Source organism: Phasianus colchicus, chromosome 14, assembly GCF_987193195.1.
Source record: "Phasianus colchicus chromosome 14, bPhaCol1.hap1.1, whole genome shotgun sequence".
Lineage (NCBI taxonomy): Eukaryota > Metazoa > Chordata > Aves > Galliformes > Phasianidae > Phasianus > Phasianus colchicus.
The window spans coordinates 2,752,827-2,769,400 of record NC_143449.1 but is presented as its reverse complement, the minus strand read 5'-3'; the positions used below and the strand labels follow the sequence as shown (position 1 = coordinate 2,769,400).

General features: G+C 46.5%; 1 protein-coding gene across 3 annotated transcripts in view; it reads right to left on the bottom strand.

Moving 5' to 3' along the window:
- Positions 1-1,289: 1,289 nt before the first annotated feature.
- GPR50 (G protein-coupled receptor 50) overlaps positions 1,290-16,574 on the bottom strand; it is a 28,569-nt gene continuing 13,284 nt past the window's right edge. Inside the window, exons 2-3 of one of the 3 annotated variants that reach the window (XM_090150068.1) lie at positions 4,941-5,802; positions 1,290-4,858 (exon numbers count right to left, since the gene is read on the bottom strand). In XM_090150068.1, the coding sequence (XP_090006194.1) occupies positions 4,855-4,858; positions 4,941-5,802 (866 nt within the window). In that variant the 3' untranslated portion in view covers positions 1,290-4,854. Of the gene's footprint in view, positions 5,803-16,574 lie in introns of all 3 variants that reach the window. The other 2 variants (XM_090150067.1, XM_031602760.2) reach the window with 2 other exon arrangements.

Here is a 16,574-nt window from a genome sequence, read left to right as displayed (position 1 = left end):
ATCCCGTTCATATTCCCATCACCCCCACTTTGCCAGAGGCACTGAGACCTCTCACAAGACACCTCCAGCCAAGCCAGAATGGAAATATCACTGCTGCAACCTGTGGATGGGACGTAGCAGCTGGAGAACTGTATGAGTACAGCAAAACCCATGACCAAAACGTGCTTCCTTCCACCAGTAACTCACCTGTATGCCTTTTCAGCAAGTCCAATCCAGTCCTTGCCTTAAAGGACAAATTCAAAGAGGAGCTTTGCATGTTTCATCGTGTTTCTATGTTTATTTTCAATGTTTTGTTGTTGTTTTTTGTTTGTTTGTTTGTTGAATTTTTAAGCCCATTTTTCATCACGGTGAGCTTGAGGAGATGCAATGAAGAAGACACTGTATCCTGCATCTGCTAGAGCAAGATAACCACTTACCAATGAGATAGAGGCAATCCTTGCTTTTCATGGGGTAGTTCTCATGTATTTGTCCCTTTAAAACAATGAAACTCTGCTTTTCCTTCACTGCCAGTGAGGACAGCAGCTGGCTTTACATTTATTTAATTCCAGCATTTCCAAGCAGTGTAACCTCATCCCTAGGATTTGAGACTGCCTGTGGAGAGCCTGGCAGCCTCTGCAAGGGCTGCCCCAGTGCCAGGAGAATGGAGAATGCTTAAAACACAGAAGAAAATGCAATGAAATGGAAGTCTGCATTTCTCTGTAGACAGCTCAGTAGATGTTAATTGCTAGATGCCAGCTTTCTTTCAGGAACAGAGATCTGGTTCCCTCGATATATAATTTACTAATTTGCTTATTTAAAGCCATTATTTAGTAACTCTAGGCTAATTGCCCTTTCAGAAGTATATCTAATATTCTTTTTTAGAGCACAATACAAAGTGGTCACAAGCCCAGATTTGACATAGCAACCAAAACAAGCCAAGTGTGTTGCTGTCCAATACTTAAAAGAAAAAAAGCAGTCAAAGCAGTATTTTTGCAGGCTGTTTCCTGAGAGTGGGCAAGAAGTGAAATTACAAAAAGAGGTTACAGGCTGCAACCCACAGCCCGGTAGCTACAGAAGACAGGCTCAGGAAAGGCAGAGAGCCTGGGGGGGATGCACAGACAGACCAATGGCAGGGTGAGGTGTTTCCTTCTGATGAGGACAACTGCAGTGCATCGAGCTGCCTGCTCGAGGTGGGTGGAAGAAAAAACCCTTGGATATGGGGCACGGCTCAACTCGAACCAATGATATCTGTCAACTCAGTCTGCTTTCTGGTAGTCAACAAAACCCAAGGTGTTGTTTCAAATATTTATTAAAAAATAACTGCAAAGGGGGAAAAAAAAAAAATCAATGAACAGTCCAAAGGGAAATTTATTACAGCTTTAACGGGTAAGGGAACAAATCTACTTTATGAACAAACAATTGCAGTAGGAAGTATACTGAAAATTTCTTAATCAAATGATAAAGTGGAAACAGCATATGCAATATATTTTCATATATAAATATACCAGTTACATTCCTCTTATATGGATTAAACAACATTTGTTACCAACATGCCAAAGTATTTCTTTGTGGCAGGAGATTCGTCTTCCTTCATGACAATACTGTCTCTCTGGGAGTTCATGATTATTTCAGGACTTGGGGCCAGGCTCTATTCAACGCCACCACGCCAAATCCAGAGCAAGTGATGTAAATCCTGTTCCTAGGAGAGGTCAGCCCTATTTCTCAAACTCAAGGTCAGGTACACAACAGGTGGAACCGGCAGAGCGCAGGTTAAGCTGTGGGATCTCCTTGAAAGCTCAGATTTGATTAAAGCTAGATTCTCACAGGGAAACAGACTCTGCTCAGGATTCCCAGTATAAGAAACGCTTCCATTTTTCTGTAAACAAATGTTAACAAAATAAACTCTCTGTACCCTGTTAACCATTTTTTAACATAAAAATAAGGAGCTGCTTGGACAGTCTTAAAATAACTCAGTATAAAAATCTACTCTATCCTATCCTAAGTACTGTCTCTGTATCAAAGTGCTAGCAAATGGCACAGTGTTTTCTGTTTGAAGCCACGTTCCCTGCTTTGTCTGCTGGGCACTGAGGACCCCCACCCCTGGCAGGACTTCACTCAGGAACCATCCGTGGTGGCAGAACCCTCCTGCTGGGACGGCCTGGTGCCCCGACTGGGCTGTGCCAGGGTGAGCTCCTGGTGCTGTCAAAGCGCTGCCGCCCATCGCAGCGCCCGTCCCCATGCTGGGGGCAGCAGGGACCCACCTCACCCAGCCCGTCCCTGCCAGCTCTGCGCAGGATCTGGGCTCAGACCTACGGCAGGAGGGAAGCAGAGCCCCCATCGCTTTGCATAGTTCACTTCAGCAGTAACCCTGTGAGTCCCCAGGAGATGCCCGTGGTGCTCCTCCTGCTCCTCATCCAACGAGGCGCCAGCAGAGGATCCATCACCTACCTGCCTGCTGGGAGCTCTTTGGCTTACTCAGTTTGGTTCAGTGCTTGCTGGCTGTTACCTTGGAGCCTGAATAAGAAATAGTGCAAATCCAAGCTTAAAGAAAAAACACCACGTGGCCTGCATTGAACATTCAGCTACAAGGACAATGAACCACAGGACGAAACCCCAGTTGTGGGGGATTATGAGACACCTGGCAAACCTGTGAAGTAAAAGTAAATGACTCCCTTAATGGAGTGCCTTAGGCTTGGGTCGGTATCGAGCAGTCAGATCATTTGCTAACGTGATTCTGAGTGACGCTGCTGGCCAGTCGCACGCTGGGCTGAGGACTGGTCACAGCACACCAACATCTCCCTGGGCACCAGAGAAACTCCCTGCAGCTCCAGGCGCCTTGGTGCTTTTCCTATCCAAGTTTGACTTGAAATGACTTTGTTTGCACAGAACGGCGTGAATTCATCCGGACTGGCTTTGCTGTAAAGCAATCAGACTGCATTATTTCCGAAGGTCAATATACCTTTATTTGGCCATGCACAGGCAGATTAAGAGGCCAAAACAGAACTCAGCTTGATTCCTATTATGGGATGCTGGCTGCAGTGCATTTTAAAACAACAATTATCTGAAGCTGTGAAGATGTTCGAGTCTGAGAATGTTACGAAGTGCCAGGGCACCCTGCAAACACGGACACCCACTCACACTGCAGCAGAACTCACTGAAGCAATGCACTCTGCAGTGTTTCTTGGCCTGATCTACAAAGAGGCTTTGTTTCTTTAAACTCTTCTTCCCTCAAAGAATTCAGCAGGAGGGATGTTCAGCAACAAGATGCTTTCAGCAAGTGATGCACAAATGGCTTAAGTTTGCTAAGGATTAGGCACTTGGTTTGCACAGGGTCTTCTGTAAATCCTGCCTACCTCCATCTCTAGGCACCTGCCTGCTGCTACGAAATCTGGCTCTCAGTGTTTCAATGCTCAGCCCTGGGAACCAGTCCTGCTTTGGTCTACGGTCAGTGCCTTAACAAGGCTCTCCTTGGCCAGGAGCAGGGCTTCTCCCTCTCCTTGCTGCACCCATGAGGCTCAGACCTGCTCCCACCATTGCACAGCTCCTGCTGTGCCACAGTACACCAGCACCAGGACAGGTCTGCTAGCCTGAGGACAAGAGTTGCACTGGGGCAGTTCTATATTGATTTAATGTCTCAAAGCAGGATTCACTCATTTAAAACTACAGGGAGATGAATATTCGGCGAAGCTAAGGAAAAGCAAAGCCATTTAAAGACAGCAACCAGCCTCCCTACACACACTCCATTAAAGAAACAGCCTTCCATTAAAGAAACAGCCTTATCTCTGCCCCTGTGCTTGTTGCTAATGTGATACTGGCCTTAGCACTCAGAACATCGTTAAAGCAACAAAGACAACAGAGTTCAGGCTTTAACTGAAAACAGATGCATGAACATGCTTAACAAGCTTTCCCTTCTGAAGTTCTGTGAATTAATTGCTGCTCTGTACGTGAATAAAATGGAAGAAATCCCACTTTTTTCCCCATCAAATTCATGCCATACAGTGGGCAAAAGGAGAGATGTTTGAAACCAACACTTTCTTACCCTTTTGCTTTCGTCTGCAAGTGTAAATATCACTGGAACCTCGTTTTCTTATTAAAAGCCTACACGTGCACTGAATGGATAGGACTAAGCTATGTTAATCTTTTCTATGATGTTAATGCAGAAGGGACTTCTGAGAGATACCTGGAATGAATGCTGGCCATGACAGGATACTGCCTAAATTAGAAGCAAGCTCCCAGTATCTTCCTGCAATTAGATTATGTCATGTGCTATACTCTTATTCATGGCCTGGAAGGAGAGTGCAAGGGTACTTAATATCTGCAGAGATTCAATTAAAACAAGCACATCTGACACTCAGGAGGTCTGCCTTCTGCTTGCCTCATATCTAGCCCAGCCTAGCTACTAAGTTGTAATACAAAAGAAAAAGGAAAATGAGCACACGCAGTGGAAGTCAACGTGCTGTATGTCTGCCGGCTGGCAAACACTGTTACTAACCTCACTGAGAAGGTCATGCAGTTTACGCTTTGATTGCTGTAGTTTGGATTAAGCTACAGAACAGAATTCAGAGGGAGGAAGGAAATGCTGGTTTGTAATATATGGCAATTTTGCAAGTTGCATTTCAAATATAAATGCATTTTTCCATGCTCTCTGAGTGCTTCCCTTTTCAAGGGTATTGGCATGCTTGTGGCAAAAGCAACCAAAGCAATTAATTAGGCACACAGTGAAAGATGGTATAGGAAAATAAAAGGTAAAGGTCAGTCGTTTCTCTTCTGGAAACCCTTACTCCAAGTCGTGCTGTCACGGTGATTAGTTGGGCACGAAAGGTTACAGGCTCCTTCCTTGCATGAGAAGGGGTGGCTGTTTGGGATCCAGCAACATCAGCTGTGAAATACACAGGCAGAAAGGCTCTTATATATTACATATACAAGTGTAACCCAGAATAAATAGTGCTGTTCTGACTCACAAGTGTATTTCAGCTTGGTTGTTGTTTGTTACGGCTGGGGACGGCTTGCTTTTCAGCCCTTCCGTCCCACCCTTGGACACATCGATGAAGAGCAGCCTGGGAGTCCGAAGCATCAGCAGTATCCTTTTGTACTCCTTTCGGAAATTCTGGTTAAGCAGCCCATAGATCACAGCATTGAGGCAGCTGTTAAAATAGGCCATAAAATAGCTTAGGACAAAAAGCCACTCTGGAATGTGTGGCTGCACTTTGGAAGGATTAATTGAAACAGCAAGGCCGATAAAGTTTAATGGTCCCCAGCACACCGCAAAAAGGACAAAAACCACAAACATAGTCAAGAAATTCCGGATGTCGGCAGCTCTGAGCTTCTGCTTACAGTCTTGTCTCACCCGGTGTTTGACTTGAATCACCAAAATCCAGATCCGAAGGTAGCAAAAAGTCACGATGGACAGCGGGACAATGAAGTGGACAACCACCACTGTGATAGTGTACGACGTACTCACCGTCTGGGCAAAGGTGCAAGAGTAAATCCGGGGGTCGTACTGCAAGGAGCCAACAAAGAAGTTTGGCACAATGGCCACCACTGTGAGCGTCCAGGTCAGACAGATGTAGCAGCAGGTGTTCTTCAGGTTGAAGAGCTTATCATACCGAAGGCTGTGGCAGATGTAGCAGTAGCGGTTGATTGCAATTGCAGTGATGTTGAAAATCGACCCAATGACGCTTAAGCCCATCAGGAACCCACTGATCTGGCAGTGAACGTTTCCCATAGTCCATCCATTATGGAAAATGGCACTCAAGATGAGAGGATACGGATACACCGCCACTACCAAGTCTGCGACAGACAGGCTGACGACAAAGATGTTGCCTACGGAAAAGGACAAGAGACCATGAGAGGTTAGCACAGATCTGACAGGCAGCTATCAGCTCAGAGCTCCTCTTCAGCCTCACTGCTCGCAGCCTTCACTCCACCTACCGTTTGGAGGCTGAAACCGTAGGAAGTTTCCTCTAAGTTTCATAAGACTTTGCTCTCCTTGTTAATAGGCCAGCACGGCAGCAGCCACCAGACAGCTGCACTGCACTCACTGTCCTGCAGAGAGCTTCATTACTTTAAACACTCCGTAGAACACGGCACTTTCTGTATTACCATACGGTGACATTCACAGAATCACAGAATGAATGAGGTTGGAAGGGACCTCTAGAGACCGCCTGGTCCAACCCCAACTCCACAGAAGCTCTGCTCATTATGGGCCTAAGAACTGGAGCAGGCAGGTTAAGTTTTCGGCAGTTTGTTCATTATACTGACAGCAATAGCACGGGAAAGGTTTTTTTCTGGTAATTTGCAAAGGAAAAGCTAAGTTTTCACCACAGCTTTGCAGCGTTCATACTGAGGAGCACGTGTTCCAGGAGACAGTGCAGTCAGCCTTCACGCGCTTATCTCATCTGCACTTCTTCCTGTTCCTTCAATATTTAAAGTTGTTCAGAGCAATAGGAAAGGTCAATCACTCTGCACAGTCTGGGCCTACGCAGGGATATGATTTATAAGCTGCTGTCAGCTACCTCTGCAGTGTATGTGCCGCAGGTTGCCCGCTTAGGCTTTAAAACCAGGAGAGTAGAGAATCTGTGCAGGCATGACGTAATTTAACCCTTGCTGGACTGAAACTGGCACACTGCACAGGAAGGCATCAGCCAACAGCACTGCATGGAGAGCCAACGGCCTGTGCGACCCGTGGCTTCCCACGGTGGCTTCCAGAGGCTGGGAAAGGCTGCAAAGCTTCAGCACTGCCCGCAGAAGTAAGGGACGCCTTCACACCACCAAGAGGCTTGGAATTAACTCTTCTGGTTTTGAAAACTGTTCCTGAAACTAAATTAAATAATCTTTCCAAAGGGAGCAGAAGCCAGGCTCCTGCAAATCCAAGCTGAGCAGATGCAAACAAGAGCAGAGACCACGCCAAGGCACTGGTGCAAATCACACTGTCACCTCTGCAGCAGGGCCCTGCGGCTTGCCAAACACAGGCACTGCTGAGCAGAGCCAGCACAAAGAAGCCAAGGAGATGCAGAAGCTGCCAAGAGCTGTTCCTCCCCATGGCTGCAGAGGTTACTGCTCGTTTTCTGAGTCTGGTGTATTTTTAAGTAGGGAAAAAGCTTTTCTGTTCATTCTGCCAGTCAGACCAGAGGAGCACATTAAGAAAGGAAGCGTGAGGTCTTTAGAGAACTGGCGGAATGACAGGAGTAGCCGTAATGCTGGCAGGGATTATCTGCCAAAGTGCAGCTTTCTGATGACTAGACAAATCACCATTTCCAGAGGAACTGAACAGTGTTGAGAGAGGACAGCACACCAGGGACAGCCATTTTCCAAACATCACTACCTGCAGGGTATGTCTGCAGTAGCAGGAAGGAAAACATGACTAGAGTACGGGTGGAGGATATGTTAAACACATAGAAGGTGCTAGCACCTACGCACCTATGTGTTGCCAGCAACAGCCCAGCCCACCAATCACAGCAGCACCCTCTCTTCAAACCCCCATAGCTTTCTGTCTACCAGATTATCTCAACCAAAAAAAAAAGGATTGAAAAAAAAAAAGGGGGGGGGACTTTTTTTTCTGTAGTACATGTGAAGAGGCTTTCTGAGAGCTCAGTTCAGCTAGGTCACTGGCTTTGGTATTTGGAAAGCATACCCAAGGGCTGTTGGAAATCGCAGCTGTGTTGTCAATGCAGTTGGCTCGTCGCTGTGTTTGTTCCCAACAAAAACCATCAGCGCCAGTCAACAGCTCCCATCAGGCAGCAGAGCACACACTTCACACTGGCTGGAAAACAGTCCAGACTTGAGAACAGCCCTCGGTAGCACAGAGCTGAGACAGCTGACACGGAGCATCATTTTAAAGTAAATATTAGCACAGGTCAGGCAAAGGGCTGAAATCTCAGCAGGAGAGATTTCACATGCACAGCCCTGACACCGCACACCACTTCTGGGGCTGCCCTGCCTGAGCATTCTGCTTTTTGCTGATTTCATAACCTCACTTAGAGCTTTTTAAAACGCAATCACTGAACCTGATCCCCACATAATTAGCTCTGCTTACTGCCTCATGTCAAGTGCAGAACCGCCTGTAATTGGGCTTAGAGCTCATGCAGGCACCCAGAGAAGGAGCACTACTCTGCAGCAAAACTTACATTCCTGCAGTCACTAACATGTCACCAAAAGCCAAAGTGGGTCCTCGGCACCAGAACCTCCTCTCAGGAAGTTTTTCCAAACACTGTGGACTGCAAGCCTTGGCATTTCCTGGAGCTGAAAGGCAGCCATGTGCAACACCCCGCTCTGAACCAGGCAATGCAGAGCAGGGCTGCATATCCAACTCCTCTTATGGGAAAACAAACCTGCCAGGCTCTGCTCTGTGCTCCCTGCACTCCCGGCCCTCCTACCAGCAGGAAGGCAATTGCCCTGGCATGGTGTCAGCTACCTGAAAATAAAGTCAGAAAGCTTAACGCGGCACCGTTTTGCAGAAAAACACTCATCTTCCCTTTTATTTGGCAAGATGGTCAATTTCATATTTTTCTCCTGGTAGGTGAACATGGAGGTCAGAGCCAGACAGCAGCCCCTTGCCGGCCGATCCTGGCAATCAGTACATTTTTAATGACTGAGTACTCCAACGAGGGGGCACACTGCATGCCTCCAAGCAGAACAGGCCTTTCAACATGTGGAAATTAGCTGCTTATTATTTAAAAAAATGTGAGCTTCAGCACTGAATGCAAAGCCATGCAGCTGCTGTGGAAGGTAAACAGTCTCTACGAATCATCTTTTACATTTCACTACTGAATTTTTTACATTTTTCTAACAAAAAACAAAGGAATAATACCAGCAAGTAATAATACCAGCAGGACATTATCTCAAAATTATCTGCTGCTGTAACACTCATTCTTACTGTGTCTTTTTCTCTTTGTAAGCACGCAACTGTAATTCCTCATTGCCTTTAACACTCTCCATCTTGTTTTTAACCTTTATGTGGTGTGAATTGGTTTGTGTGTCACTGTGCTCCATCCTGCTCCAGTCGCACAAGAAGGAGCTCAAGTGGCGTGGATGGCAGCCTGCCCCACACACAGCAGCAGTGCAGAGCTGAGCACATTTCCAGAGAAACTTGGAAGCTTTCCACATGCCACAGGTTCAGGTACAACACAGTTCACGGTGTAATCCACAGGTTACCTGAAACACAGAACAATCTGAAGCCCGGCAGCAGAGCAGGTTATAACCACGTGCAGGTAATGCAGGAGATTATCCTGGAGTGCTTCTGCCCCACCACTTTGTGAGCTCTGCTCCCATGCTCCTACACCCGTGCTTCTGCTCACTCCAGCTGCTCCTGTACCCAGCAGCTTCCCGGAATTATCTGACCACACAGGTTATCTGAGGACTTACTGTCAGGGCCTGGCACCAGCCTTCATACACATGGAAGCCCTGCAACAAGTTCCGCAAACCAATCAACCACAAAGAAAGGTTTCCAATCCGATCACCACCTGACTGCCAAACAAACGCACACCATCACTCTTCTGCAGAGATTAACTGAGCATCGCTGTGCAAACAGAGGGGTCACAGCCCTGCAGGGAGGAGGTGACCCAGGAGCGGGCAGACGCAGGTGCCACGGGGCTCCCCCAGCAGCCAGAGCAGGTGCTGCACTTCTGCCCAGCTCAGGCAGTGACTGACAGCTGGAGAGCAGCAGGTGCAAGAGCATACGTTGAGAAAATGTGCTCAGGTACACAAAGTGTTAGAAGTTTGTTGATGTTTGTGCTTGTGGTGACACTTCTCTATTTGCAGCTTGCAATAAGAAGCGTCTTAACCTTTATGCTTCTCTTCCCAGCTTTAGTAACAAGCAGGCTACCCAGGGAGGTGAGGGAGACACAGACAGCGGTGGGGTTCACAAACCATGGGGATGTGGCACTGAGGGATGTGGGCAGTGAGCATGGTGGGGTGGGCTGGGGTTGGACAGGGTGATCTTAATGGTCTTTTCAATGTGAATGATCCTATGACTCATGTCTAGAAGGAGATAAACTGGAACTGAGAACCACATCATCTTTAGAGGGATAAAAATACATATAATAGGGTTTGATGAACAATTTAACAGGCCAGAACTGTAAAGCAAGCCTCTGATGACCACTTACTCTATTTAACCTTTGAAAGCTTACCCTCACTGCTCAATGCAAAATGCAAAATGCACCATTTGCCTCAAGCAAGATAGATAAAGTCTTAAAAGCTTTATTCAGCACGCAACAAGACTATTAGCTGTGACAGCCTCCTTTCTGTGTTTGTTTTCACCTGCCACTTGCTGTGCATTTGCTTGTACTACACCGACCTCCACTCTGCAGACACAGAGTGCACACTGAGTTCTGCACAAAGCAGCACTCCACAGAAACCCCTTTCAGAACAACATTGTTATTTTTACAATATGAAGATGGAAGTGAGTTCTGTCATGTTGTCACATGCAGCTGTTTTGGATTTTGGACTGATCACAATACTGTGGTGCTTGTGGCTTCCGGACCTGCAGCCCTCACTGATGAGCATCTCCAGCATCAGGAGCTGCGAGGGATGACTGCAGGGCACAAAGTAAGTGCCCACTCAGAGAGCATCAGCTCAGCCTCCTGCAGGGTCTGTGCTCAGCGCTGCTGTTCCACACAAGCTCTGGGCTGCTTGGGGAGCTTGCCCTGCAAGCATCGCACACATGGCAACAAAATGGCAAATAAAATCCAGACTGACATTTTGACATGGAAATTGTTTGACAGGAGAGCCCAAGCAAAAATCTGAGAAGCCCTCCCCAAGGTCCAGGCAACAGGAAAAAACCTTGCTGCTTAATTCATTAATCCATAAATTCTAATTGAGAATTTCATTCAGGTATTTGGGAAGCCTGTTCCAAGACAGGAATAAACAAGAGAAAGAAAAAAAAGCATCTGATTGATTATCCCACATCACTGCTCCCCCGGGATCCAGGGGGCACAAAGCACGGTCTCCTGCAGCTGGGCAGACAAGGCAGTGGGGCTGCCAGCCTCTCTCAAATTCTGGCTGTGCTGCATAAAGTGATACTGAGGGTAATGAACAGCCAGGGGCACGCAGCATGCTTGCGATGTAAGGTTAAAGAATGTGGAAATATCCTATGTAAGGACACAGTGAAGGTCCTAGACAAAAGTAAAACACTGCAGGATAATTTAACTTTTTCCTGGCAAAAGTTCTTTGAGTTCTCTCCGCACTACTTTGACCTCAGAGAGCAGCAGTGAGCACTGCATGCACCAGGGCCTGTTTTGCAGGTACCATTCCCAAAAGGAAAGCTGTGAGCACTCAGTGCTGTCCCGTCCTGCAGCAGGACCACATCTGTGGAGGAGTGAGGGAATGGCAGCCCAGCATCCCTTTGGCACCACGACTGGAAGCCTCAGAGCCCGCCTTGCCAGCACGTGGCATGGCTGCAGGAAGCTCCTCGCCCTCTTGTCTGGTCAGAAGCCTTGTTTCTGGAGGATGGGGAAATTCCACCGCAATCACAGAAGTAGAAAGGACCAGTTCCCACACGCTTTTATCACATTCATTTTTTTCTGCTCCATGTATTATTTTGTCTGCTAGCTAGAGAAAAGAACTGCTTACACTGCTAGGCGGAGGACTGGATTTTAGACGCTTTTAGGTCACGACCTTTAACTGTATTGCTGTCAAAAACATATCTGAGCCATGCCTTCAGCTGCTCTAATTGAGTGCAGTGAAGAGCAATCATTTGCAATGTTTACACTCCAGAGACTCACAACTTTCATTTGGCTAAGGCCAGCCAGCTTCAAAGCCAGATCCAAGCTCGTCAGTCTGTGGAAATGGGCTGGAAATGGAAGATTTCCTATCTTCCTATCCTCACAGGATTTCCTATCTTTCCTTACATTGCTTACCATTACATTGGAAGCATTGTAAACACCAGCACATTTGCCCTTGGTATGTTGCAGATGGAAGGTAGACATTGACTCTCAGCTGAATAAAATGAATTGAATTCCCTCCTCTTCTAGAATTTTTAAAAGGGGTCAGCTCTCTGGTGCCAGTTACTTCCAGCCTTCAGGAGATGCTGTAGTACTAAATTCAGATGACCTTTTCAAGATATACCTGAATACCATTTTAGAGACTCGGACTTGAAATAAGACAGTGTTGTGCAGCACCCAAATCCAGGAGCCAGAAAGCTTAACTCAGACAACAGAGGAAAAGCTCAGCCTGGACACAGATCAGCACAACACAAAATGCTGCCCTGAATCCAACTTCACTTTCTAACGGAGGCTCAGGACAGTCCTCCAACACATACTGATCCTGACAGCATTGAGCCTCTAGCACTCTGTCCAGCAAGAACAAGAGACTAGCATCAAAATAAGTCAGCTGTCATATAAAAACCAAGGCCATTTCTAGATAAAAGAAAATTAATTTATAAAAAGACTAAGTCTAAATCAATGATTAGAGGAATAATAATGAAAACCTTGAGATAACAGAACAGTTACACTGAGTACACATGATAAAATAGAACATCTGTGCTCTGAGCATCCTCAGCTCAGAGATGCTGAGATGGGCTTAAATGCCCAGAGAAAGCTTGTCTGCTTTTCTCATCCTCAGTCATTCTAAAGAAAACTGTTTCCTTTCCCAGCACAGAAAACGGTTGTGCTACCTCAATTACTGTTCGACCAGCCTTCACAGTCTGCTGAGAGGAGTAACACTGCCTGCACCACAGATGGAGAAAGACAAACCCATCATGTGCTGGCCCGGCCACGGCTATGAGAACTGTGAGAGAAGCAGTGCACGTAAGGAGGAGACCAGAAAGTGAAAGCAAATCTTTCCTACACCTTCTGTTCATTCACAGCTAGCTACTAATCCCATTGAAAACAGAGTTACTTTCACCTGGGAACACTTTAGAGACTCCGATACAATTGCTCTGGCCAAAATCCAGTGCAAACAATTCAAGTTGATTTAATAATAATAAGGATACTGGAAAAAATTACCTCAATAAAAAAATTAAAAAAAAAAAAAAAAGACAAAGCAAGCCCTGGAGGACCTTTTTACTTTTCCCAGAAATGAGTCCAAAAACAATGTTTCCCAGATCATCAGCAATCTTTGCTTTAGATATTCCACAGGGCTTACAGGACTTGAGTTGAGTCTGGGTCCAGGATGGGCAACAAAGAGCCAATGATGATGTGAGAAACTCCTGGGAATGAGGAGTCCCAAGTGAATTACAAGAGGACATCTCCTTCTGGTTTTTTGTTTTTTTCCCAATGCCTTGTGACATTTAGTCATCTCTGAGGTGCAATGTGTGCAGACATTAAAAGAGAAAAGCAGACCACACTAAACCTGTTCTAACATAAGCACGTGTGAATGTGGCTTAAATGGATGTGCTCCAACACCCATCACAATAGGAAGTCTAACTGTGGCTAATATCCAATTGGATGAAAAAGGATAAGATTTTATGGGACTATGGCACTTAGATTACTGGAACAACATCCTTCAATAAGCAGGCACATGTGCAGGCAGAAATACACATGGTAAATGGGAGATCTTGCACTCGTGGAGCACAGCCAATGGGGCTGAGCAGACACCTCTGCTACCAACAGCCTCCAGCACAAGAGCACTGCTGGATTCTGCTCTTACACAAGCAACATCTTGACCTCAGCAAAAACAACAAACAGACACCAGAAAGAATAAAAGATTTTGGGGAAAAAAAAGCCATTTGTGTGAACCAGAGAAACTCTGAGGTTGCCTAATCCCAAAATACCCTGAGTCCTACTTTCCTGCCTGTAATGATGGGGGCAGACCTACTTTAGAGTTGCATAATCACCATCAAGCGATGGGGCTTTTAAGTCTCTCCTTAAACTCTTCTGCCCTTTCTCTTTTTATCTCTATTGAAGTTTTCTCAGCAAGAAATAAATCACAGGGATTTCTTCTCTCTGAAACTATTTAACATCCCAACCAGAATACTTCAAAGTGGTACCATGAAACTTTCTCCTTATGACACCCATCACAGGCTTAGAGACAGGACTTCGTGCAGCCCTTCAAATGCCAGCCCTGCATTTAAGCCAGTCACTGAATGCTGGGGAGACTGCTTCCCCTCCAGCGCCCGCAGGGCTGGGGTACAGGCAAGAAACCCACCTGAGACGCAGCCAAAAGCCACCCCAGAGGTCAGTTGATCATCCCTGCAGTCACAGCTTCTCATCCTAAAGGTTACCAGCAAGATTCAGTACTGAAGATGAAGGCCATTGCCTTACTCAAATCCAAGCAGCCTCCTGTCCCACGTGCTGCAAATAGAGGTTTTAATCGTGTGCTGGTTGAGCAAGCCTAGAAACAAGGGAAGAATGCAGCCTCTAGCCAGTGTGCCAGCTCCCCCAGGCAGGCTAAAGCAGAGAAGAGCAATGGCATTTCACACTGCCTTCTGCTACTGAAGTGCTGCAATTCTGTCAGCTTTAGAAGACACCCTTTCATCTGCCATTTGCTCTCCAAAGGCAAGAGAAGTGGTCAAGATTCCTAGTTTTTTGAAAGAAAAACCTCACTTGCTCAGCCACTTCTAAAAGCCCTCTTCCTTACTGCTAGGCTTTCCTTGTCTAAAAACAGCATTTTTAAAGAGCTGTCATTTGTCAAGCGTAAGATACGAATTCCTGTCGCCCTGTCTCTTCAGAATCATTTGTAACCCTCCATTTCCTCTGCTTAGCAGGATTCACTGATATTTTTGCCTTTCATTGCTGAAATCCCATGTTGTTAGCTGTCCCTGGTGATGCATTTTTATCAACAAGCTCCAAAGTGACAAAGTAACTAAAGAGCTACATCAGTATGAAACAAAGGCTGGGCTTAACACAGAAGTGTCTACCAGAAATCTTTGTATCCAAATACAGACACAGGTATCACACATTCATCTTGAAGCGTTTAGACCTTTTGCAGTATCACATATCACTACCTTTCTGTGATGGGGCTGTTTTGACAGGGTTAGAAAGGTTGGGAATTTTTAGTCCCCAGCAGGAGAGTAACACACGACCCCAGGGTAGGCAACAAAAACTCACAGCATGCTGCCCACCTCCTTCTCCAAAGGGAGCCCCCGTATCAAGCTGTTAGGAACACAGACAGTACAGGCAGATCTGAGGCGAGTTTAGTGCGTGCTGCAGAGTGCTGTGCAGAAATTCTGCCAGAAAATCTGCTTGGCACATTGCCGGAAACGTGTGAGAGCTTTGCACATTAATGAGAAACTGAGCGGAGTCCAGCAAACGCCCTGCCCTTTGTGAGCAGAGCTGGCAGCACGGCCAATGTGAGTGCATTTCCCTGGCGGGGATGTGAACACACCCGCAGTGGTTGTGCCCCTACCTGTGCAGCTCAACTGACACCCAAAAGCCAGGAGGTCAACTTCAGTCCTGCAGGACCGTCCTTGCACTGCATTTGAAGCTATCAACAGCCTGAAACAGCTCAGTCAAATATATGCATGCATTTTAAGGAACCCAGGAGTGATGCGCATCATCAGAGCTCAAAGGGAGCAGGGTCTGCAGTGTCAGTAGCAGATGGAAGGACATGCATGGAAAGACAGAGCCCCGGCACGGGCAGCAGGCTGCAGCCTGGCACAGGGCAGGGTGCCCCAGCCACCACAGCTACTCCCAGGCAGATATCCCAAGGAGCACGTTGGCTGCACACCATGAAACACGCAGAGCCTACGCCAGCATCTCAGCATCAGGAGTGCGGGGCATGGAGTGCTGTCACTAATTGGGATGAGGCAGGAGCGAAGGGCAGAACAGGGCAAGAAGTCTTCTTTGGTCTCCCCCAACAGTTCAGAGTCTTTCCCAAATTCAGCTACATAACAAAGCCTTTAGAAGGAGAACTATGGCTTCCTCTGCCTTAGGAACAAAGCGGGAGCTCTCATGCCCGTGCTGCCTTCTGATACTGTCCTTTTATCATTTGTTCGGGAATGAAAACTGTAACAAGGCAGATTTATATCAAATGACAAATAACAGCTGTGGGGAACAAAAAAAGTGCCGCACTTTATTAGAAGCCTTTAAGACCCTGACAGCCCGAAACACGCAGTCAAAGTGGCAAATGCAGCCGAAAAGGGGAGACAGAGATCACAGCAGCTGCTAAACCTAATGAGAACTTGTTAAAATTAAGGGCCACCCTCCCCCTTTCATATTTAGTTTCAAAACACCATGTAAAGAAATTCAACCTTTTATAAAGACTGTGTCATTAGTGCAGATGTGACACAAAACCCTGGCAAAGATTTCAGATTGAAAGGTAACTGTTAACTCCCAGGCGGTGGCTAAAACCCTAGGAATACATTCATCTGGTATTACACTGAAGCCCTCCAATATTAAAGTCATAAATCTTGCCAGAATGAATTTCACCATTATTCACTTGGTGTTATAACATCGCTTAAAAACCTGCAAGCGTCCAACTGGGAGAAAGGGATGCTGATGGGTCTGGAGCATCAACTATGAAACGCACCCAGGACTGACAAGTATCCTGCAAGCCAAGTGATAGGTTTTGCCTTAAGGATGCTGACTTCCAGAGGGGATGGGAGCATTCTGCTTCTAACAGGTCCAAAATAAATACTGAAAAACCGAATGAAATACTTAACCACCCCCAGCAGGAGCGTGCTGTGCTGAGAGCTCTGCAATTCTGCACCTGGCAGTCCT